This window comes from Cryptotermes secundus, unplaced genomic scaffold, assembly GCF_002891405.2.
Source record: "Cryptotermes secundus unplaced genomic scaffold, Csec_1.0 scaffold342, whole genome shotgun sequence".
In the NCBI taxonomy this organism is placed as follows: domain Eukaryota; kingdom Metazoa; phylum Arthropoda; class Insecta; order Blattodea; family Kalotermitidae; genus Cryptotermes; species Cryptotermes secundus.
Window position 1 is genome coordinate 24,415 of NW_019721764.1, and position 26,482 is coordinate 50,896.

The window sequence follows — 26,482 nt, forward strand, 5'->3', positions numbered from 1 at the left end:
ACAAAATATAGAATATTCTAATTTGTCCATGGGAACAAAACAAAATCACAAAACCAACGACTGACTCGATGATGTAAAGCGTCATTCAAAGAATTTTATTCTTGTTTTATACTATAACTTCTGTTTCATATAATTTAATTTATTGTATTTTTACATATTTTAATATATTAATATTATTGTATCCAATTTTATTAATACTGCAGTTCAGTGGTGTATATATATTAGCCATGTATTTACCTAATGATGGGTATTAATAGACAAAACATGTAGCAGAGCCAAAACCAGTCACTGACCTTGATATAGATGTGTTGTGACAGTCTTAATAAAGAAGTTGAATAATGTATTTGTTATTAATAGCTTGATCCTCCTTTTTATAATTTGCAACTTCTTATCTAATACATTATTTTGGATGTAATTTATTTAATTTATTTTAGATGTAGATTATAGACTGTGTATAACTTGAATTATACACCAACAACTTTGGGGGTACAAAGTTGAAGAGAAATTATATCTGGGGGTATGTGAACAAAAATGTTGAATACCACTGGATAAAGAAACTGAAAAACAGCCAAGATTCACAAGGGCTGTAAAGCCATAGATAGATAGATGCTAGTGATTGCTGGCATACATTGTCTACATTTGAATTGTTTTTTAACTTTTCTGTGTTGCCCACAATGAACAGCAGTAATGAGAGTAAGAATTTGTTGCTAAGGGGAAGTATATTAATTTTCTTAAATAATTCTCTATTGTTGAGACTAATTATTGATTGTAGTTAACATAATGATTTCCTGTTGGATGTTAAACAATTTTTAATATCTGTTGAATCTTCCCAGATTCCTTCATGTGACACAATTGAATCGATATAAGCAAACTAATGTTATGAGGTCCAATCAAAACTTTTAATCTAAATTTTTTTTTTGGTATGAAATTGTTGAAAATGCTGGAACTTGACATATGGATACTTACATGCATTATTTAAAGTGCTATCGTCATATGTAGTCTCTGTCCTTTTCTATAGCTTTATGCCAGGAGGAAAAGGCCTATATTCATTATGGGTTTTCCTCTGCAAGATATTTTCAGTTTGTAGGCCAGGAAAGTTGTATGTTGATGCTACATCATTTATTCTATTATCATAACGTTCATTTACCTTCATGTGTGTTCTTGTTTAGAATATTTTGTGAAGTAAAGCTGTAAATATTATTTAATATCCATAACTTGACAGCTATCTTTCATGTCATATATCATGTACACATTGAAATAAGGTGAAAACTGTGTAATCTTGGCTGATATATTCAATTTAAATACATTTTTTTTAGACTACTTACATTCATACAATTTAATAAATTGAACACATTTGTTTTCTGATATGCTGGTGGTTGGTGATATGTAATTACCTTGTTGTGAACATGTCTGACCATTAACTCCAATTTGTAAGGTTTAGTCAGTGAGCCACTTAGGTGATCAGAAGCAGAGGACATGGTAGGGATCCATCACTAGGCAATGACTGATGAAGACACAGTAGGCTGAGAAGTCGTAATGTGTTCTATAGTGATTTTTGAAGTGTAGTAACAAGTTGTATAAGTGTGCAAAAATCCAATTACCAATCAATACCCCATCTATAGCCACACATACACATGACAATACCTTTAAGCTTATGGCATTACTTTTGCAACAAAGCAAGTTTCTTACATTTGGCTCCTTTACAAAATGAAAAATGTTTTGCTGTCAGCTCTGCAAAGAATGTGATGGCACTACTGAACAGCCCACAAACAAGTATCAGGAAAGGCATTTGCAGGTCTTCCAGAGAGAACACTTTGAGCAAATAATTGCCACTGTATTCACTTCTGTGAAATGCTGTCATATTGAAGTATGTGTCTTCTTTCCACTTATTTACAATACCTGTTTCTTCAAGTTGTGCTACTACATGGTTGATTCGTAACAAAAATGGGGATCCTTTATGAACTATGTACGCTAGAGAATAAATCTTTGGGCATTCTTTAACAATGTGTAATAGAAATGTTCCATCTGAATTGCGATAATGAAGTACACTATACATAGCAGTACTTAATCTGTTCAATGCAGCAATATTCTGGTGCTTAGCAACATAATTGATGTTGCCTTCCTGTAAGTTACAGTAAGTTACTTTGCTTCTGAGGTGTCTTGCAGGAGGAGACTCCTCTGTACTGAATGTGTCCTGAACTAAATTGATAGATCCTGTGGCAATGATCAAATTAGATGCATCCAATTCTTCAAGTGTATTGATGTCAGGATAGTAATCAGGTTTTGATAACACAGTAACGAGCTTTGCTTGAAATGATGAAGCTATAATCATCCCAAATACGAGACACAATATAACAAGTACTTTCTCTGACCGAGATGAAGGCATTCGAGCCAAGGAAAGTGATAGGAAAGGGGTTAACATCTCTATAAATATGGCAGACAAGCTGGCAGTTTTGTAGTCAGATTTGAAATGAGAATACAATATCTGTAGGATATAAATTATTATAGAACATACTACATAAACACAGACAAGGGAAAATTGGACATGTAAATCAAATACCCTGAACAGTGCAAGCCATTTTGGGAGCTGTTTAGCCTTTGGCACTATGATACAGAGACTGTCGAAGCCAACAGGTATGGTAAATTCAATATCGTTAGTTCCATACTCTTTCACAAAACGAGAATTGAGTGAAAGATCAGCTCTGTCATCAAGAATATCACCTAGAGTACCAGTAGAAGTGCCATTGTTCTCAAAAATAAAACCATATTCTCTACCATCTTTCGGACTATCAGCAATGGGTGTGAAATTCATTTTTCTTGCCAAGTTTCTCATGAAGAACCCATCCATTCCAATGTAATCAATGACTTTATCACCCGAATGTGAAGGAAATGAAGTTGGCTCTCTTGAAAATAGTGTAATACGGACTGGATATCCTCTTAGATTATTCAGCCTATCTGTATGGCTTCTGACCAAATTAATTATATAATTTTCATTATGTACAATAAGCTTTCCTCTTGACTTTGTTGAACCAATAAAAGGGTTAAATGCTGCTATCAGTGCAATATGCCCTGACTTCAGTTTAGGATAATCTGAAGTGTTTATGACCAGCATTATAATATTTAAAATTCCAAACTCTTTCCATATGTTCTGAAACAAGAGGCAGTACTTATTTTCAATTTCCCTTCTTTTTACATCATTCTGATGATTTCCGGTCATTCCCAAGATGATGATCAGAAAATGACCTCTTGGATTTCTGAGAAGTGAATAACTATGATTCTGTTGTATGAATCTGAGAAACTGTACCATTGCATCTCCCCTCTCCACTACGAGTAGAAATGCTTGGTGCAATATGTCTAAATTTTTCCATAGACGCCCATGAGGAATGCTCGTCTCTTTTGGTACATCAATATTCGAAACTACTACCTTTTCATATATTTTATTGTGGATGAATGGTAACAGTTCTTCGATAAAGTCACTTGCCAACTGTGAATCTATTGGGGCAATAACAATGAATCTAGCTTCAATGAAATACCACGATGAAATATCCAGAAGAATTTTCATGTCCGATTCTTGAACAAATAAAGGCTTAGGATTTCCTAAAACATGCTGCAAAGAATTGTGTTGCGCAACTGATGTAAAACTTTGTGGCAGAAATATCACAAAAGAAATCAGTAAGGTCGGAGATAATATTCTCCATGATAAAATCATCATAGGTATCACTTCCTCTTTTTCGTTGCAGATCTTAATCTTTTTTTTATTTTTTGAAGATTATAATAATGTTTAAATGCAAACTGAATTTTAGTACCACTCGTATTTCTCCAAGTCACAGGTATGAAGAACTTATTTAACCTGGAAGAAAAAACAAGCTTGAAAATTTGATAAAAAAATATGTGCGTGTAAATCTTGCCTTGAAAAATACAAAGGTTGATTGTGTCTGGGACAATGCAATCCTGTCACTATAACTTGTCTAACAGCAGACTCGTTTAAATTGTATATATTTCCTGATACTCTCGGGTTTAGAGCCTGAAATTAGAATTTTAAAATTCTTCACCATATTCTTTATTCCTCACAGAATTACTCTAGATTGCCAAATACAGTAGTTACAGTTATATTAGAATTCTTGATAATACTTGCTGGAAATAATTGAAGTTTATTTAGTTTACAATTTACATTTTCTCTCTAGACCAATTCTGAGGCTCACTCGACCTCCTGCCAAATAGGCAACAATAGCTCTTTCTCTTGGAACAAAAGGAGTGTAACGTGAAGCTAGCAAATCTCCTCCATCACATGCTGAATTTTAGAGTTTTTGGAACTTCATCTGACGCAATCTGTTTAGGTTCGGGAAAAAAATCTACAACTAACATTATTTATAAGTATGAGTATGGAGATATTGCAATTTCTGGTTATTTTTCATGCTTACCGTTCTGTCATATTAAGATTTTCATACGATATTTGGTTCAGATGTACGGCTTTAGTAGATTATTTCATTGTTTTTTCTAACACTTTGCATGTTCCCTTCACCGCATTTATGTTGCAGGCTGAGAACCGAAATTTTCTGTAAATTAGCAACTGATTAAATTTTTTCCAGATTCTCGTAACTGTGTTTATATCAACGATACTAGTCTTATAAGACTAGTTAGGCAATCTGTGCGTGCCACTGTAAACTCAGAAAACCGTGTCATATATGTGTGTGTGTGTGTGTAACGTTTCAGAGTTGTAACGTGTACTATTTTGAATCCAATATGCTATGCGACATCAATCAACTTGGGCTAGGCGACAGATGTGACGGAGTGTCAGACCACGGAAACAATTCACTTCATGGGCGGAAACAGCTGTAGATATAAATGATACATTAATTTTCTTAGAAATGCGGAGAAAAATGCTACATTAATTTTATATGAACTACATGAATGATTTCCATATTTGTACAATATGAAAAAAATGCTGTACGAATATTATGTTAAAATTTGTTCATTGTCTGGGATATACTGTATATGATATAGGGCATAATTGGTTGAAGCACTATGCCACATGCCTAAAGGTAGCGGTTCGGTTCCCGATGAGATTATTGGATTTCTCAGTTGGCCTAATACTTCCAGCCGCACTATGGCCATGGGGTCGGCTCAACCACTAACATAAATGAGTACCAAGAATCTTCCTGCGGATAAAAGGCGGCCGGCGCGTAAGGCTGACAACCTCACCGATATCTGTGAGTCAATTATCTAGAAAATTTGGGATCCTCGACTTCTCACAACCCTATGGGCCTCCACGGCCTGTTACAGGGATAACTTTGCCTTTACTGCAATATGTACGGCGATCCGTAGACTGGCTCCGTTTCCATTAACGAGCGAAGAGAGGAGGATAGGATCCTACTCAGTTAGGCCCGTGCGCAGGGTGTAGTCTCGTTCATTGTGATGGAATATTCCAGACAATAGACAAAGCCCAACATAGTAATGTAGTGTTGCAATATATGATGGCACAACCATTATCACAAAACTTCAAAAATAAAAAAAAATATATAAAAACAAAATGTCGTTTTGTCTGTCACGTTGATTTGTTATACCTACATTAAATCTCATAAACATTCTCTCATAAAACAGTGGTCGAAAAAAAGGTACAGCACTTTCGCCAGTTTATTTCTATATATGTGTTATATAGCAGCTGTTATAAGAAAAATATTTTATGTTCTTTTCTCGTGACAAAGTCAAACATTCTATGTATGTTCAAAATGTGAGATTGCTCATTGTTATAGCGTGTGATACAGCTGAAGAAAGTTGAACGTATATCCAACGCCTTGTTTGGCAGCAACTTCTCCAGCACATCTGTGATGATTGTAGTCTAAACAAACTTATGCAGGCGTTCACGTTCTAATTCATTTTCAAACAAAGGGTCATGACTGTACTCGTCGCAGGTAAGTTTTATGCTTGCGTGTCCCGGAGATAACTTCTGAACAAGTTTGATGATATTAACTAAAACAGAGTTGAATATCATTATCTTTGAGGTATCTATCGTTCTTTTCTTTAAACTATGCGGAATTCTGAAATCAGAACAGCGTTAGCACCACTCGTTGGGTCCACAAATGTGGAATATATCTGAAAAAATAAACCACTTTTGATAAAGTAGTTATCTGTGTACAATGTAGAATATAAGACGACAAAATGATGACCGAAAGAACTGTGTGCTGTATTTATATTTCTTAGTTAAGATAATGATAACCGCTGGGCTCGTCCTTTCGTTTCTGGAATTCTTTTAATGTCACCATGGCTTACAGATTACATACACCACACACCTAGATACATAAGCAGAAAGTAATAATTTATTCTGAGAGCCAGAATAATTCCTAACTGCATTCTGTGATGAAATGCTAAGTTGTTGAATGTTAAAATTGCTTCAAGAATGCTGCCTTCCAGGATATGATACCTTGTATTCTGATAGATTGTGTCAAACGTTTCGGAGGAATCTACCCCATCCATCTTCAGTGTACACTGTTCAACTATACAGCGTCACATCCCAGAATACGTCATATCCACAGCCTTTAGAATCTCAAATTTCACGAAGCTTCTTGTCTTAAACAATTAACGATTTCAATATAAAAATGAAACCAAAAACGTAGAATGGTAATGCTACTTTGAGACAGAAGCAGTCCTCCCTTTATATAAACGGAGTAATTCCTCGGGGTAAAAGACATATTACCTTAAAAATTTGATGATCTATGCTGAAGATAAAAAGTATGCAACTTCTGCCAGGTTTTCAACTATATGTTTCTTTACTGGATGTTAGTTTGAATCTTGTCAATGTACTTTTATGAGGACACGCCTAACGGTTCTTGTATTTATATGTGCACTGCCTCCCGCCACCTGCTTCTAGGTGGACGTGTGTAGCCTTATATGAATATCTCTTTCATGTATCTTATCTTGCGTCACAATCTACCACTATATGCAGAGCAACTTGCAGCCTATTGGCCACGCCGAGACGACTAACGTCCAGTTTAATTAAAATAAATTCCTGCGTGTCATAAAGACGAACTAACATAAAAGAGGCCTCTCGTAAGAACATGTTGGACAAGAAGTTTGGGGGATTCACAATTATTTCATACTTGTCGGTAAGACTTAAGTAAAGGATTTAGGCGCTACGTAATATCCTAACAACGATACAGGAGTGTAATTTGGTGCAGACATGGGTAGACGCCTTCTACGTAGCTCCGAACCGCCTTTCATCGAAGTTATGTCCAGTCTCTTGAGACTTTATATTTATCGTTCCCGAAGATATATGAGCGAACAAATTGTCGGACCTTTGTTGTAATAACTTTCTTCATAAAGCGTCTTGGTCGCTACCCTGGTAATTTATGCTTTAGTGGAAGGTTCAACAGCTGTACTTATGAAAAGTAATGCCGATGATAGCAAGTAAAAAGGCAAAATTAGCCATATGCTTAACTAATTAAGCACTACTCCATTAAGACTTATGGGTGAATGGATGTATAAATCCATGTATTCTTGACTTCGGTACTAGTTTGAGGTGAGTGATCAGCTTCACGCGACGGTCGCTTTACCCCCAAATAAAGATCCCTCAGTACCTATTAGACAGAACGCTGGGTGGGCCTCAGAGCCGGTCTGGACGACGTGGAGAAGACAAAATTCTTGACCCTGCCTGGACTCTAACTCCAACCCCTGAGCCATCCAGCCCGTACCCCGTCGCCACACCGACGGGCTACGCTATCGCGGCTCCGACTAATACGTCCAAATATTCTCCTCGGTGTAGCTGGGTCAATGCACAGTCCTGACACGTGCGTGATATATGCAGTTCACCGTCATATGTTCCTGTAGAGTGATCGGTGTATAAGCCTCTCGTTTTGCCTCTGCAGAGTATTACACGTACTTCTCCTGTCCCATAACAAGATTCACCAGTTTCAGTCTTCCGATATCTGCTTTCCTTCGTCTCGGCTGCTCTCATCGCTTCCGCCGCTTCGAAGCGGTCTCAGCGAGGGTAGCGTTAACAATTCGTAATCATTATGCAGCTTTCGGTATCTTTCGTTTAATTATTTCAACTCCCATAAAGCTTGAAGAGAGAGTTTACTGGCCCTAAGAGTTCTCATTGCCGGTCATGGTAGCCTAGCGGTCTAATGCATGCACTGTCTTCGCTCGCTCGGAAGCCGGGATCGTGGGTTCGAATCCCACTCAGGGCATGGATGTTTGTGTGCGTTTTTCTGTGTCTGTCTACAGGTAGAGGCCTTGCGACGAGCTGATCACTCGCCCAAGGAATCCTACCTTATGTGTAAGATCTAGTAAACCGAAGTGAAACGGAGAGTTTCATGGAGGTAGGCCTAGGCCCAAATTGGGGCTGTAGCGCCACAGAAAGGAAGGAAGGAAGGAAGGAAGGAAGGAAGAGTTCTCATTTGTCCATACGACTTTAGTTCGAAATGTTAGCGAGTAATACCCAAGATGCACACAGACTCGCGCATCTGGACGCAGTTACGCAAGAGGGACCGACCAACAAATATTGGATTTTTTTTTTTGTTTTGTGTTCCGAAAGCAAATAACCCGCTGCTATGATTCTGAAGGGAGACTGTTACGTGATGCGTATTCCAGTTCCTAACTGCAAGATACTTGTGTGCGATTTTATACTTTATTTTTTCTAAATACTGCTGCAGTTAAAAAATGCTGTCCTGGTGTTCGTTTATTTTTGCATAGCACAGTTCATTTGTAGTTTGTGTTTGTTGTTTATTTAACGACGCTGTCAACATTTCAGACTCTACAGAGCGTCGAGTGTTGCGATGATTAACGGAATATAAATTCAAAAGAATGTGGAAGGAAGCGGTCGTGGCCTATTTCAAGGTAATATCTTGACATTTGCTAGGGGTCGCTGAGGACAATCATAACCTCAGTATAGTCGGTGTCCCGGCAGAGATTCGAACCCAGTACGTCCCGAATGCAAGACAGACGCACTATCGCCTGAGATAACTTGCTCTGTTGGACCTCTTGTAGGTGGTCTTGTGAACTTTCTGTTATTAATATCCGATTTTAACATAAAATCTGTCCGTGTCCACAGGGTGGAACTCAGAAATACATACATAAAATTTCACAGAAATAGACTTAGCTGCTATACGGACGGCAAACAAGGCGAGGCTGATAGGCGCATTTTTGTAGCTTTTTACTGTGAACACACCAAAAAGAAAAAAATGAAGAGACATTGACGTAAGAGAGGAGGGAAAGAAACTAGTTTCCGCGAAACATTTCCGCAATCAGAGCCTGGAAAAGTCCCCTCTCTTTTCGGAAACCAGGCTATACGGCTTATGGTAATGCTTTGTCATGAAAGTTATCAGAAGCGAAACTTCTGAAAGCAAATGTAATTTTTACATGGGCAGTAGATTGTATGAATGAAGGCAACTTTCTTTCAGTGACAAACATTAAACACCTGTGTTTACGCAGTTGTCATCCTCTTGTGGACTGTCAGGTCTAAAAGGCAACTGTGGACAGGAAGGAAACGTTGGTACAACACGATATTTCTATAGGCGTCACCTCACGATGCATGGAACCTTGTCTGTAGCACAGAGAAAAAGTCAGTTTACAGTCCTTAAGGTTGGGTCACTGTGACAACTTTCATGAAAGTAGGGAACTATGCGTCATAAAGTCTGTATTGTTCGATCATTTTCTGTTTGCTTGCGCAAGAGGAGAGTAAAGATAAGCATGGTGGGATAGGGAAAGAGGCACAGAATAAATAAAGGTTGGGCAGAAGAGACAGATAAACTCCAGATATTATAAACGCTATCACTATTTTATATTTATTCCACATTTAAGTGCTGAATACCTGTACCATTACGTCTTGCCTGAGCGAGTCTTGTTTGCATAGTTTAGTTGGAGCGTGCGCAGTTTTCGTATAGTGGGATTTGTTTATGCGCATAAATATTAACGCCGTATGCAAGAGAAGTTCAGCAGTACGCCCGGACACACACAATTGCCATAAGCACCGAGGCAATCCATGGAAACTATAATTTTAAACACCCAAAAGTTTCAAAGAATTAAAAAAGTAGTTTTTTACTCGTATTGCCAAAATTGTAATTGCTACGTCATATATCCAGTCCTTAATTTTCAATTTTTATTGGCCCACTTTCTAGAATGAAAAAGAGGCTTAAGGGGCTTACAATTTCTCCCTTGTACACCACTTGGGAGTGGTGAACTTGTTTTAGGACATTTTTTCATCTGTTTTAGATTTTTAGGTACCGGTTCGGCCCAAACAGTGCGAACCGGCTATTGCATACGTCTGATATATGGCATTGAAACCGTAACCAATCAACCTTACAGACACACAAACTATACGTTTCAATTTTGTGCACGAATTACGACCCAGCGTAGAAATTACAGATGCCAACATTAAATTCATGAAGAAAGGTCTAAGATTACTTGTGGGCTACAAAATCGACCTAGTCAGTTTACAGCTATTACGAGTAAATAATGACACGATATTAAACAAACTCTAAGATTTCAGGAACAAATTAAATCACCTGAAGACAGAATTGACACATCCACTAACAAACTCCCAAATTAATGATGATATACCGATTTATTGGAACAAGGGAGCAAGTATAGTTTTGAAAATATTATTGGAAACTGAAGTGGACTTTGATTATGGTTTTGGTGACCACTGACATAGCCTTGTAATGTTGAGTTTGACTTGGAAATCTACCATCCAACATTGACTTGTGTGAAAATCGTTCACTTTCTACAATCTACACATTCGTACAGATCAAGTACATACTAAAATTAAACATTTCTGAATGCATACATGATTGTGAGTTTTGTTTCCTGCTGATATATACTGAAGATAAGAGTAAATTTGTCCCTATGCTTAATTAAGTACCAAGCCATGAAGATGAATGCATTGGTTGGAGATGAGTGGTCAGATGTTATGTCCAGCCATTTTACCTATGAAGAAACAAGCCCGGTACCCAATGGATAGGATGCTTTATACGCCAAAGAGGTGGTCTGGAGGAAAACTGTGTTTGCCTGGATCTGACACCTGAGACAATTTGTAGCTAAGATATATGCAGGATTTAAATGGCGCATTTAAAAATATGAAAATGGCCACTCATAATATAATTCGGTCTTTCGTTTAGTGTAGCGTATATATGGAACTTATGAAATATTTTATTTGCTTCTAATCTTCGCTTTGCTGATGTTGAAATATTTATTGTTTTCATATTACATAAAAGTGATATTCCATCAAACTGATATAACTTTAAAACAAGAGATTACAATGCACTAAAATTAATTTTCAAAATTCTTAATTTCCTGTGACATTGTACTAAAATAAATTGGCAGATCAAACATACCATTTCTAATCACTAATTACTACATAACAAATTTCAGAGTACTTTAACATGCAATACTGAAGTAACATAATAATTAATGAATGAATAAAACTGAATTAAACGATTGAACTCAAAACGTTCAATCTGATTTCAAGTGAAAGCATTATGTTGGAGAGTACTGTTCTGTTCCGATTTATAATTATCAGCCAGACTTAATTTAACCAATAAGCTATAGAAATAAGTTGATTGCTTATCTGAAGTTAAATACTGGAATACTACTATAACACCAAGTTATAAAAATCAAATTATATTAATTAAAGAAGATAATTAATGAACAATGTTTATTGTAATTAAATAATTATATTATAATAATTAATTATAATATATCTGGTATTCTATTTGTATGATAATATTTCGCTTATATATGATGTGGTAATCTACATATTCATCTTTAACAGGTCAGATTCAAGTACGGAAATCTTTAATACAGTGCTTTTCACTCAGAATCACATGAAGAGTTTATCTCTTTAGAGAACTGTGTGGTTTCTATTTTTAGAAAACCACAAAGTAATTTTATATAAAGTAATCCAGTTATTTATAAACCAAAATTCAACATGCAATAATACAGCAACAACTCGTTATTAATGCTTGCATCAGCTTGATCAAATATTAAGCCATAACATTGCTGTTACAGTACCTTCTAGGCGTTATGATATTTCGGTAATTTATAATAACTTTGAATTTATTACACATAGCTTTGCTAGATGTATAACCATTTCATCAGCTATTAGAAATAATTATGAATATAGCAGATTAATCTGGCATATCTATTTTCATTTTGTGAGCTTTATAGTGTGGTACAGGATGACAAAATTCATTTCCGTTGACATCGCTGGTATTCAAATTTGTAATATTCAGATACTCGCATTTCATTGAGTGGTCTCATCATACCATGTCTGACCCAGGGATCAACAAATTCATCTGAAGATGACTCAGAATCTACAAAATATGTAGCAGAAAACCTAAAGGACAAATATTCAAATCAAATTACATTTGCAGACTTGGAGCTTGGCCATTGTTCGGAGAGGAAGGAATGGAATGACATGCATACTTTGCATTCTTGGATTCCGTGTAAGTTTCAAGGTTAGAGTTGAGAGGTGTACAGTTTAATGCAGTGCGTTATGGAAAATCGGTAGGAGCTTGTTTATGACGATTGCTTCATCATCATCATCATTTGGAAGTCTCCTCGATGGTATCAAATTCACACGGAGAAAATTACAATACCTAAATGATGAATACAAATATCAAATTAAAACGTGTTATTTCAAGAATTGCAAACAAAATTTTCTATTGCCAGCTGAAGAGAAGGAAAATTGAAGATTTTCAAAAAGTGGAGTGACATTATGTAAAAGTAACGAAAGGACGGAAAAATCAAATTACAAAGTTAAAGGAAGGAAAACTGGACAAGTGGTGTTCAATAATTCACTCTGGAGATAATTTACTATTTAAAAGGGAAAAATAATTGAGAATCCCCTCATAAGATGACATTAGAGCCATCTGAAAGTATAATATAAACTTGTAGCATGAGCGAAATATCCATTAAAAATATTTCAAACCAAAGTGAGACAATCATTCACAAAATTCACTTTCCTGAATTCCACACCAAGTCTCCATGACTGGCTTGAAAGACTCCTTAAGACAAATGAAGAAAAACTGTTAAGTCACTAGACCTAGCACTTGTTTCCTGTGCGTGAACAATGTTATTTTGCTATTAATTATGTTCAGAGCATCATGCACTTATCAGAGAACGCTCCAAAATAGTTTTAATCTTTGCAATCAGCATATATTTAATTGTCCCGAATCGTGACCAACACACTATTAACGATGTGAACAGTAGCTAATAAAATGTTGCATTACACTAAATTTGAAATTTCACCTAAATTATTGCAGCCGAGGAATCGAGGTTGGACTCCCGCAAGGGGAGGGGACTTTTTCTTCTCCCCAGCGTGTGGAGGGCACAGTCCTGTCCAATATGCACCAAGGCCTCTTTCCCGAGGATAAAGTCGCCAAGAGTGTGAAGATGACAACTCACCTCCATTTAGTGCCGAGGTTAAGATTGGTGGAGTTATACCTCCACTTCCCATGCGTCTTCATGGCACAGGGACAACTTTACCCCTTTTCCTTTGCCTACAGTGAGACTACCAGCATGTACGTAAATGGGTAGAGCTTGTGACAACTAGTGTGGAGGAATCGTCATTATTGAAACGTCGATTAAGTTAATGTTTCCTTTCTTTCAAATTCAGTTATCATTCCGTGTCCTTGTAATATATCTTGAACACAGAGAACGCTTACAGAGACATCTAGCAGTTGATCAATGAATTAATTAATTTGCAGAATTTTTCTACGTCAGGTCATTTGAGCCGAATAACAATTTAAGTTCATTCGATATAAAAGCCCTCAGTAAGCTTCACACAATTTTAAAAACCAAGGCAGTAGATAGGACTCAGCCTCTAAGAGAAATGAGCACCAGGAATCTTCATGGGGTGGGGGTGGGGTAAAGGGCGGCCGGCGCGTAAACCTGACAGCGTCACCGCCATCTGTGGGCCGATTCTCTACAAAATACGGGAGCCTTGACGTCCCACAACCTTATGGGCCTCCACGGCCGGTTACAGGAATAGCTTCATCTTTACGGAAGTAGATATTTTCTAGTGCTTTACGAATATTTATGAAGTCTTTCTAGCTTCAGCATTGCACAGAAATGATAACGTATCAACAAATGAAATCCTGAAATTACTTACGTGTCCATTTCACTTTCTGAAGAAGATGTTACTGAGGAAACCCATGATTCCGGTTTAGAAGAGCCATGGCTTCTGCTATCTGAAGCAGAACTACTGCTCCTGTAATTGGATAAGAGCCAACCAGAGCTGTTGCTACTGCTGCTACTGCTGCTTCTGCTGGTCAGATCGCTGAAGCTGCTGCGCGTGCTTCCAGAGGCAGAAGAATCTATTTCAAAATTGTAAAATTGGAGGTTTTCACAGCGGTGACTATGACGAATGACGCCTTCTGGGATTTGGCGCCGTTTAGATCTTGTGATAACGTCGGTTAACACAATATCTACACGACGCCACATCCCAGAAGACTGCTTTCTTCATATTTCAGAATTAATTGAAATTCTTCAAATTAGATGCTACAAAATTATAAAAATATAACTTATGTACGTGTATTTATCTATAGTAAAAGAGTAGAAGAAATCGAATCTCAAAGAGCTCTATCTTCTGGGATATAACTCCATAAGAGACGTTTCGGAGAAGCATTTCGCATGAAACCAACACTGCTCTGCTTGATGCCTGCTTTCACGCTGTTTCTTGCATGACTCCTTCTTCGACCCTGAAGAGGTAAGCTACATGCTCTTTCGAAACGTCTGTGAGAACTTCAAATCCTATATGAAGACTCTCGTTTGGTAACTTTTACGCCCCTAAACGTAGCCATAGATATGTCAATCGTCAAACTACGGCAATCAGTTAACGGAAGCAGGGAATTGACCGATATGAATGAAAACCAACTTCAGAAACTGTATTTCGTGAAGATCCTTTTTCAACAAAGAAAGTTGCTACTACTCTTATGCACTATGGAAGGGGGTAATAATACCTGTTAGGAAGGGCACTGTCTTCTTGGATTGGCGTTGTATAATGTGGTAGAAGTGTACACGCTTTTCGGGGAACACATTGCCTCCGTATTCAGGGTCTAAGAGAAAGCCGTGCAAGAAGAAAGAAAATTCACTTCTATGACCCCATAATTCTCTAGGAATGGCGTTCCATGGTTTACAAAGCGGTCAACTGCCCTGTTCCTTTGTAGTCTTACCCCCACAACCCTTGGTCCTGTCCTCTTCAGACAAAGGGCACAATTCCGTATCAGAGGAATATGAACTGACGCTTCTTAATTCGCTCTCAGATAAGCTCTCAGGGTCACGACTTGTGCGGCTTACTGATCCTCGGCTGCCAGAAGAAGTGGACGAAGTACCAGAAGAATCCAATTCGCAACTGCTAAGTTGATGACAAATTCTCTCTACTGATTTCTTGGGCTGTCGTTTAGATGATGGTCTCTTCTGTGGCATCTCCGATAGTGTGAGGGGATGACTGTCAAAGTAGAGACAAGTGATTGATATGATCGACAAACGTATCACAAGTAGACAAATTCCAATTATGTAGCACAGTTCAATTCAGTATTCCACTGTCACTATTTAGAGTAAAAAGTAATTTGGAAATTGTACATACACATAACATAAACTGATGTCAGTAGCAATCACAGACTATGACTAGATTTTTCTCTGTGCTCAAAATATTGTCATGTGATAGGGTGTGACTATAGACGGTGTTTGGATTAGTAACGGGAATTATTGAACACTTACAGAACGTAACTAGAAGTAACTACAGCGCTATCGCTAATTCACACGCTCTGCAGTTCACTACAGCACGTACTTAAAGTTTTCTCAGCCTGCTGTTTTTTTTTCGCCACTTTTCTGGCAACGGCTTCCAGAGGCGAACGTTCCTCTTCCTCTGGATCCCGAACTATCTCCGGTCTCCGTTTCTCTCAGCAACAGCTCACAAGGACTGGCCCACAAGAGTCATCTAACTAACTCACACATTCACTCACCAGTCAACACACTCCACTACACTAACTCTCACTAACTGCCCTGTTTATAATATCTCGGCATGGACCACACAGAAAACATCGTTCCTCTGTTGTTCATTTACTGTTTACCGGACCGCGAGGAAAACACCATTCTTCTGTAGTTGTTTGCGGGTTGCTCCCTTAGAAAGAAATAACCTCAATCACCGAGATTTTATTTCTGTCTCTCCCCTCACCTGAAGAAGGAAACAGTTCCAGTTTCTGAAACATTGTGTTTTCTAGTTTGTAGAATACGGGTCGATGGACAAAGTCCGAAAGCCCAGTAATTCGGAGTACTGCACATCATCGTCAGAAAACTTTAGAATCTGCTTAGTTAGTGTTAAACATTTCTTAATGTGTATGAATTTCTCTTCACAATGAATGGTACAGCTTTATGATTGTTAAGTAACACTGACTCATGTCGCAAATGGCTTTCCCTGTATGTAAGCCTCTTCCATCGAAATGTAGCCTTGCAATTTGCTATCCACTTCCCATGATCGTGAGCCAACATAGAGCTTGAAAACAAGGTATGACGCTTTTATTAAGAATTTATTTTAAATTCATGATTATGATCCCGCTATTATGAAACCCAGTGGTTCATTGTATTATTCACAAAATTCCAAGCCAGATTATTGCAAATGCACTTCCCTATGGCACACATCTACTGAATCCAGTTTAATCCCCATCTACGCCTAAATCTATAAAGTGGTCTTTGTCTTTAGTTTTCCGATTACAACTTCGTACGCACTTCTCACATCTTCCACGCATATTGCAAAACTTGCTTATCTTATTCCCCTTCGCTTGTTCCCCCCTAAGTCACAAAAATTCTTTTTACGCATTTTTCTCTAGGCTCGCGTTGCTTCCTTTCTTTTAGGTCAAAATATTTTAATTTTATATGAAAATAAAACAAAGAATGATGTTAATAATTCTTAAAGGATTAGATGAAAATTAAAGTTAATAATAAGGTTTTCGGGCACGACTCCGGTAGGCATGAATTTAATATTATTTTCATTGCCACCAAAAACCGATGTATTTATCACAGACATCTTATGTGGAAGTTCCGAGCAGCACAGAATAGTCATATATAAATATTTTTCTTACGATATTTTCAGACTGTCCCATATACCCGTTTTAGAAAGACTTAATATTTAAATCCTAAAGTAAGACTGCGCGGTCGGCCCGGGTTCGATCCCGGGTCTGGTCAAATGGGATTTGTGGAGGACGAAGTGGCGCTGGGGCAGGTTTCCTCAGAGTACTTCGGTTTCCCCTGCCAATCTTCATTCCACCAATTGCTCCACAATCACCCTCACCTATCATCTGGGGCTGGTACAATAGGCCAGAAGTGGCCGCAGTACAAGGGACCTAGTCCCACCCCACTAGCAATAAAAGAAAGACTACAGTGTTTGTTTACAAGTAATAATAACATGTATTCTCTCTGCTCTGTAATGGGAACAGTAGTGGAGTTGCATTAAACTGTATGGAAAACCGTGTTAGGCTGTGAGAACTACCGGAATAAGGAGAAATCCAAAATTTGTATATGGCATTTACATCTGTAGCGCAATATTCAATTAATTTCATACGAGAGAACTATTCGTTTCTGTGCCAACTTACGTAATTCAATTATTCTTTCATATTGTTGTCAAAAATGAGAAAAGGATGTTTCAGTATTCGATTTTTTATGGGAAAAATGTACCTGACATTTCATAACCTCGGAACCTCGTATATTCACCAACTTTAATCGTCTTAGATTAAGTATGGACATGATAAATAGTCTGGATCTTATATATTTTGTACGATATCCCTATTTTGAAAATTATGCTTAACTTTACTTTAACACAAAATGAAAAATTAAAAACTTCCTTACATTATAGTTCTTTAAGATAATTACGAGAAAAGAAAATTCCAGTAAAATAAGCTACCGGTACAATGGGTATATTGTATGCTAATCCAGAGTTGCAATAACTGACGTAATAAAATACAAACTGTTTAGTACAACGAAGAATTTGACATACTAGACCAATATTATAATAAACTGAAAAATAAATTTCTACGGATTTTACTCACCCAGGCTCGAGAGAAATAATATAAAAATAACTAAAAAAAATAGACGTTACATAAATGTTTAATTGATTCTGATAGTTCCTATTTTACGAACACATTTAACTTACATTCGGAATCAAAGCTTCGAGCAACAACCACACGCAGTGAACCAGTCCGTACTAAACACGGCACCAGCAAACGTTTGGAAGTAGCGCGCGGTCAGATCAAACCAAAGACTATATACATGAAGATATCACTGCTCAAACCATATGCAGTCCTCATCACAGAATATTTCACAGTCACAGCATTATGTACACAAACCTATTAAATATTAATATAAACATGTAAACCAGAATCAAAGTAGAACGTAATAAATAAACATTCTGAACTAATCTAGATGCCATACAGAAAAACGCACAAATTTTAATTGACGTTAGTAAGAAGGTTGGTCTAAAAGTAAACGCAGAGAAAACTAACAATATGTTGCTGTCTCGTCACCAAAATGCAGGGCAAAATCATGACATAAAGATAGGTAACAGATGTTTTGAAAATGTGGCACAGTTCAGATATTTGGGAAGGACTATAACAAATCATAACCTGATTCAGGACGAAATTAACAGGAGATTGAACTCGGGTAATGCTTGATACCATTCAGTTCAGAACCTTTTGTCTTCTCGTCTGCTGTCTAAAAACATAAAAACTACAATATACAAAACTATAATCTTGCCTGTGGTTCTGTATGGGTGTGAAACCTGGTCTCTGACTTTAAGGGAGGAACATAGACTGAGGGTGTTCGAGAACGGGGTGCTGAGTAGAATATTTGGATCGAAGAGAGACAATTGCAAAATGAGGAGCTTCATAATTTGTACTCTTCTCCAAGTATAATTAGAATGACCAAGTCAAGGAGGAAGAGATGGGCAGGGCATGTGGCAAGAATGGGGGAGAAGAGGAACGCATATAGGATATTGCTGGGAAAGCCAGTAAGAAAGAGACCATTGGGAAGACCAAGGTGTAAATGGGTGTACAATATTAAAATGGGCCTTAGAGAGATAGGATGAGATGGTATGGTATGGATTGGTTTGACGTGGCTCAGGATAGGGACCAGTGTAGGGCTCAAGTGAACACGAATCTTCGAGTTCCACAAAATACTGGGAAATTCTTGACTAGCTGCACAATTGACGGCTTCTCAAGAAGAACTCAGCTACATGAGTGAGTGAGTGAGTGACTTTATCCTTCCAGCCGCCCTATGGCCCTGGGATTGACACAGACTCTAACAGAAATGGGTACAAGTAATCTTCCTGGGGGGTAAAGGGCGGCCGACGCATAAGTCTGACCTCACCGTCAACTGTGAGCCGACTGTCTAGTAAATATGGGAACCTCGACGTCTCACAGCCCTATGGGCCTTCACGGCCTGTTACAGGGATATCTATGTATCTCCCTCTGTCTCACTCAGGCACAAATCAAATCTAATGCCCAAGGTTTCTTTTGCCACCCCTGATCAGCCGCGCGTGCTGTACCTTTACTGCCGATCGCTCCAAGTGAGTGCCACTGTAAACACCCTGTCGTGTCTGGTACTTAATCAATTCTGTCGTATTCCTTCACTTATAAATACACGTGGAACTGACATTCATATAAATGTATTAGTAATTCGACAAAGTCTGCTGTATTAACATCACGGCTTGCAAATAACAAACTTGCTTCTCCCTGAAGCCTACACAGGGTGGTATATATCTGAGCCTAGCTGATGTGTGCCAAATGTAATTTAAATTGATGTATAAAACACTTCCAGAATGAATTATAATGAAAACTTAAGGAAGATTATATATGTAAATTTTATCATATATATCTCCAAAACAAATGAACAGATTTTGATTAAATTTGGTATTGGGGGTGTTTTACACTGAAACCTGTTGGGTGAATTTGATTTTTGTTCGTACTGGTCCCTGCACTATTTGAAGCTCGAAGTTAGCCGTTTTTTTCTTCAAAAGGTTATCTTTGTATAATTAAAAACTGGTATAACGGATAAAATACAGATCTCCTCGAGATTACCGACTGTAGATTCAACGAAATACGAGAAAAACTAGTTTCTAAATTTATGCAATGCAACATCTGCGGCGTGATTACCTTTACAGCAATGGGCTTGTCTTCTACTTCTAGAAAAGTAAAACTGTCCCTTTGCTTAATTATTTTGGCACTATGCCACGAAAACGTACTGGAAGAGTGGAGGTATAGCTCCACCATTCTCGACCTCGGCACTAGATGGAGGTGAGTGGTCATTTTCACGCACCGGCCTCATTGCCCGCCGGGAAACAGCCGTCGGTACCCACTGTACAGGGGTCTGAGTGGGGCCCAGAGCCGGCATTGACGCTGTGGAGAAGAGAAAGATCTTGTTCCTGCCGAGAATCGAGCCCCGGTCGTTTAGCCCGTAGGCCATCGCTATACCTACTTCTTCTTCACTTAACAGTGTTGACGATAGAGCTTAAAATTTTGTTGACATCCATTTTGAAGAAGGGAGACAGGAAAGAATATTAGACTTGTAAGTTTACGTACAGTTTATTCTTGTGGGGGAGAGAGAGAGATGGAGGGGGGGAGATTGACGGAGTGGTCCATAGATACTCCGGTACAGACATAAGATCGACGACCATTTTTGATCTTAGAAATGAAAAATACTTGGGTAATGTTCGTATTTTCCAATCTGGCTCCTTGTTGTTTCGGATATCCTATAGGCCTTCGATGCCTGTCTTCGGAGAAATAATAAAAAATATTTTCAGTGGAAAAGTTTAAAAATTCTTTAAGTATGCCAAGGTTTTGAGAATAGCGTACGTCACTTTTGGAGAAAGACTAAACAAAAATTTAAATTTCTCGCAAAAATATAAATATAGGAATGTAGAAATATTCTAAATGTTTTCAAGAACATGAAAATTGTTGTTATTTTTCGAAATAACGAAAATCTAGAAAAACTAACCAAATGGGAACGGTCATGTGGTTAATAAGTCGTGAGTGAATGAACAGAGGAGAGAGTAGTTAAGCAATAAGAAAAGCCCATCTGGTTACTGGGTCGTGATGTATAACGAAATACGTACATGATGTGTAATCGAGCAGAGTATGCTTCATGTGAATTACAGCCTTTTGTCGAAAAGGAAGTCCAAGGAAGAACAAATCAAAATACAATGGTCTTGGGTCCCAGCGGGGCCCGATACCGCGAGTAACAGTGCTGGTACTACTGCAGACTCAGCCCCAGTCATGAGCTTCTTTCTCCAGTGGCCGGAGGTGCCACAGGGGGACATAAGGGGGCGTCTAATCTAACGCGCCTACTCCAAGAAGATAAGGGCGTTTTCCCGAATACACAGGGTAGTATTTTTTTTTCTCATTGAGTCCACGTGATACTGCGGCCACTTCTGGACTATTGTACCAGCCCTAGATGATAGATGATGATGCTGAATGTGGAGCAATTGGTTGAATTTGAATTGGCAGAGGAAACCTGTCCCAGTGCCACTTCATCACCTCAAATCCCACATAAACTGACCCGGGCTCGAACCCGAGCCGCCGCAGTATGAAGCATGCGACTAAAAGCCTGAGCTATGGCACGGCCCACAGGGAAGTAAGTTCATTGTTCTTTTGGAGTATTATGTAAGTGAACAATTAACCAGAATTCAATTTCCTGTGTTTGCGATTACGGTATGGTATAACGCCAAGTACAATCCCTAAGTGTCCTCTGGTTCTTGCTGTAGTCAGGGTAATATCTTACCCGAGGATGCTAACAAACAAGGATACCCGACCGCATGTTTTCTCACGAATTGCAGGTAGGGTAACCTGACGCAGAGACCTACTATCTACTTTAAATAAGTCAGTATCTATTTATTTAGCACGTCCTGTATTTGATAAGAAAACAGTGCTCCTCTCGTAAAAACTGTGTTTATCGATCTATAAGCAGATCAAACAAGTCGAATTGGATGAGTGACAAGTTTACTTACCTCCGAATGAAAATTATTTCCCTCTCACACAAAGATAATCGTTTCTATTGCACTGAACCTCGACACCATGAAAGCTGAAATAAATTAATACCACCTCATGTCCTATTTCTTCAGAACACACAGAAATGTTTCATGGGTTCTTGTTGTTATTACGTGAAACTAAGAAGCTTCAACTACACATCTACCTCTTTGCATGATTGAATATAAATCACACAAATTGTGCGAAAGGGGAAAATTGTGAGCTTTTAAGTTTTCGCGAAGGTGCGAACAAAACTGTTGTTAGTATGTGTATATGTTATTTCAAATGTGCTGTGCATGTTCTAACACACTGCATTGTTTTTCTGTGGAAAGCACTGAAATGAATTGACATATACAACTATGGAATTAAGAAGACGAGTGCAAACCGTGTTGTGAACAAGTTTAACTTGCAAAACTGCATTTTTGAGTCACAATTTACGTACTTTTTAGAATATTACAGAGTGTAATCTTTTATACTACAAACCTATACCTCTGTACCGCATATACTTCTTTATGGCGTGGTGTTTCATTAATTAAGCCCAGGGATATGCCTTTACAGAGTCTATGAGATAACTGAAATAACTTCAGCACTGAGAACTTACAATAAATATGTTTAGTGCAACACGAATTTCGCAGAGGTGTAGCATCAAATTGTGCATCGCAGTTTCTATAACATCATGAACGTCATGACGAGAGTACTCTTTATTGTTTTACTACATGACTTCCTAGCATGTTTCGGGCATACATATTCGTTCCGTGAACTGCATGTAGATGGCAGAAGAGATGGAATAGGTGGGGATATTGATGACAAATCATTCCGGATTCTTACAAAGTGCTTCTTCAACAACGCCCAGTACATTACATTGATCTATATTGTCGATAATTTACAATCTGAAGTTGTTACAGATATATCAACAGAACTGACCGGTTTCTTTCATCATCGGATACAAATTCCTATCAAGACATTTTACGAATTAAAAGACGCAACAACGTATAATTTTAATGTCCCATCAGACAACAGACGCGATGTTCTATTTATAACAGAAAATATAAACTCGTTGATTCAATATTTGGATAAAAATCAAATTAATATAACGCAGTGGACTGCAACAGACAATTTCTTTATCATTTACATTAAATCGTTGAAAACGCGACTATATCCAAATGATTACGAGGTGGAATATGGTGAGTTATTTCAAATTATATGGACACGTTATAAAATTTTAAAAGTCCTTATCTTGGATAATCGCCGTTCTTCACGTTTCTGGCATAAAACTGGAACAGACATAGTGACTTTCAATCCATTTTTAAAGGTTGGTAACATACGAGGAATGGTACAGTTATATAGCATTACAGACATCAACATTGTGTGTCAAAGACTTGATCATTTGGTTGATGATCTACATGGCTATCCGATCGGTGTGACAATATTCACTGCATACCCATATGCAGTACCAATTCGCAGCAAACAAATGGACTCGAAGAGTTATGGCGGTGTGGATGGCAATTCGATGAATGTAGCCGCACAGTTTATGAACTTCAAGCCCATCATACATAGACCAAAAGATAAAGTAAAGTTTGGTTACAAAACGGAGGAAGGCACATACGTTGGTTCAATAGGAGATATTGTTTATGGGAAAAGCGATATTGCTTTCAATTCTCATTATATTAGAAACTATGACAATGCTGAAATTCAGTTCGTAGTCCCACCCGTTATATATGACGCTATAGTTATCCTTGTACCCAAAAGCCAACTAATCCCTAGATGGATGGACCTATTTGAATGCTTTAGTTTGACAGAACTATTTTTTCTCCTTGGTTTTTATATTATATCTGTGTGTTTCAGCATATTTATTAAGAGATATTTAGGTGCTACAATCAACATTTATGAAACCGTTCGCATTGCTGTCGGCATATTAAAAATGTTTCTAACTATTCCCATAGCAGGAACAAAACAATTAACATCATTCTCTGAGAGAATTTTTGTTTCGTCTTGCCTGTTGGTTGGTGTACTAATAGTTACGGCTATTCAAGTTACACTGGTAACAGAAATCAGTAGTCCGAATTACTATCCTGATATCAATACACTGGAACAATTAGAAGAATCAGGGTTACCAATATCAACATCGTACCAAAATCTTGTAGACATTTTCAACTACAGTGACAGCCCAATAATGACAAGTCTTGCAAAAAAGGTTAGATTGGAAAGTAACAATTACGGTATCAAAGAGCGAATTGCCCATAAAATGGATTACGCCGCAGTTACCACCCTTTCGAATGCCCAGCATTTTCTAAAAAGATATACTGGACCATCTGATAACCCCTTGCTGCATGCCGTTCGGGAAACGCCTCGAGGATATTTCTTATCGTATGTTGTCCCTAAACATTCTCCGTATGTGCGACATTTAAACTACGTAATATCAGTACTAATTGAAAGTGGTCTCGTAAAGAAGTGGAATGCTGATCAATTTTGGGAACATCGGTTAGCAGTAGGGCATAACCACACTCGCGCAGAAAAGTCGAAACTATATGCATACTCAATGAATGACTTACAAACTGCGTTCTTCGTCTTGGCGTCCGGCCTATCTTGTGGTGTCGTTGCTTTCATAGTGGAAATGATGGTAGCTTTTAAGTTGTTCTCGTGGGACGGGTAACCTGCGAGACATGCAACCATTACACGTAGATCAGACGTCAAAATTTAAGTGTAACTTAATATGTCCTGTAGTGTACAACCACACGTTATGAACAGAATTTTACTTCATAAGTTTCAAAGGCCCTATAATTTTGCCTGTGGTTCTGTATGGGTGTGAAACTTGGTTTCTGACATTAAGGGAGAAACACAGACTGAGGGTGTTTGAGACCAGGATATTGAGGAGAATATTTGGACCGAAGAGAGATGAAGTGACGGGAAGTTGGAGAAAACTGCATAGTGAGGAGCTTCATAACTTGTACTCTTCTCCAAGTATAATTAGAATGATCAAGTCAATGAGAATGAGATGGACAAGGAATATAGCACGAATGGGGGGAGAAGAGGAATGTATATAGGATATTGGTGGGAGAGCCAGATGGAAAGAAACTACTAGGAAGACCAAGACGCAGCTGGGTGAACAATATTAAAATGGATGAGGGACAGGATGGGATGGTATGGATTGGATTGATCTGACTCAGGAGAGGGACCAGTGAAGGACTCTTGTGAACATAGTAATGAACCTTTGGGTTCAATAAAATGCTGGAAAGTTCTTGAGTAGCTGCACAATTGGCGGCTTTTCAGGAACGGCTCAGCTCCGTGAGTGAGTGATGTTCGAAAGGCCACATCTGGAAGGCAAAAGTACCTGTGAAATATTTCAGACGATATGAAAAAATGTGTTAGAAAAGAAACATTTGGTGATGAAGACAAACATTTGCCAAAAGCACAGCAATGTACTTATAAATTAATGTAATAAGACGTAGTTCCTAGTGCCTGTGGTTCTGTATGGTTGTGAAACTCTGTCTCTGACATTAAGGAAGGAACATAAATTGAGGGTGTCTGACAAAACTGCATAATGAAGAGCTTCAGAACTTGTACTCTTCGCCAACTATAATTAGAATGATGTCAAGGAGGTTGAGTTTGCTAGGGTATGTGGCACGAATCGGGGCGAAGAGGAACGTATATAGTGTATTGATGGGAAGGCAAGAAGGAATGAAACCACTAGGAAGACCAAGACATAGCTGGGTGGATTGTATTAAAATGGATCTTGGAAAGATGGGATCGTGTGGTATGGACTGGGTTGATCTCGTCAGGATAGGGACCAGTGGATGGGTCTTGTGAAAACGGTAATGAAACTTTGGGTTCCATAAAATGTTGGGAAGTTCTTGAGTAGCTGCAGAACTGGCGGCTTCTCAAGAAGGGCTCAGCTCCGTGAAGTAAGATAGTTAGACGACGTTCCTATCACCTTATCAAAACATACCTGAACTGAAATTACAGATATTTTCAAACAATAATACTATTGTGGGATTTCAGGTTCCCACGCTGGTGGTTATGAACAGTTTTCTGGGATACAACGCTTTGTAGTCCGTTGAAACCGATGTTTCGGAGGAACATGTCGCCTCCATCTTCATGGTCGAAAAGAAGCAAGCAAAAAACCAACACTGCTCTGCTTGTCGCCTGTTTTCACCCTGGCTTCTTTCTTGTCTTCTTCTTCGACCCTGACAATGATGCAGTATGTTCCTCCGAAACGTCGGTTAACTTTTTAACGGTCTATACGGTGTTATATCCCATAAAACAGAACTCCTCAAGAATACAATTTTTTCGAGAAAGTTACTGGGATGTTGTGCCGTGTAGTCTGGTTGATATTTACAGTAACCTTCATAGTCGGCCGCGCCACAGCTCAAGCTGTTAGTCGCTGTCTCCCCACCGCGGCGGGCGGGGTTCGGTCAAGTGAGATTTGTGGTGGACAAAGTGGCGCTGGGGCGAGTTTTCTTAGAGTACTTCGGTTT

The 26,482-nt window shown here is 38.3% G+C and overlaps 3 protein-coding genes across 5 annotated transcripts; 1 reads left to right on the top strand and 2 right to left on the bottom strand.

Moving 5' to 3' along the window:
• Window positions 1-1,660: 1,660 nt before the first annotated feature.
• LOC111875671 (ionotropic receptor 21a) lies at window positions 1,661-3,562 on the bottom strand. The gene has a single exon (XM_023872086.1). The coding sequence runs from the start codon at window positions 3,560-3,562 to the stop codon at window positions 1,661-1,663; it is 1,902 nt and encodes a 633-aa protein (XP_023727854.1).
• Window positions 3,563-4,758: 1,196 nt separating this feature from the next.
• LOC111875674 (cell wall integrity and stress response component 1-like) lies at window positions 4,759-18,234 on the bottom strand. 3 transcript variants are annotated; one of them, XM_023872094.2, is made up of 4 exons: window positions 18,143-18,234; window positions 15,168-15,442; window positions 14,105-14,309; window positions 4,759-4,833 (listed from the first exon to the last, which is right to left on the bottom strand). In XM_023872094.2, the coding sequence occupies exons 2-4, from the start codon at window positions 15,418-15,420 to the stop codon at window positions 4,818-4,820; spliced, it is 474 nt and encodes a 157-aa protein (XP_023727862.1). In that variant the 5' UTR covers window positions 15,421-15,442; window positions 18,143-18,234; the 3' UTR covers window positions 4,759-4,817. The 3 variants fall into 3 exon arrangements, with proteins under 3 accessions (XP_023727862.1, XP_023727859.1, XP_023727861.1); XM_023872091.2 differs by lacking the exon at window positions 4,759-4,833 and adding an exon at window positions 12,068-12,328; XM_023872093.2 differs by lacking the exon at window positions 4,759-4,833 and adding an exon at window positions 12,372-12,590.
• Window positions 18,235-23,249: 5,015 nt separating this feature from the next.
• On the top strand, window positions 23,250-24,660 carry LOC111875685. The gene has a single exon (XM_033750171.1). The coding sequence runs from the start codon at window positions 23,338-23,340 to the stop codon at window positions 24,658-24,660; it is 1,323 nt and encodes a 440-aa protein (XP_033606062.1). The 5' UTR covers window positions 23,250-23,337.
• Window positions 24,661-26,482: the final 1,822 nt, after the last annotated feature.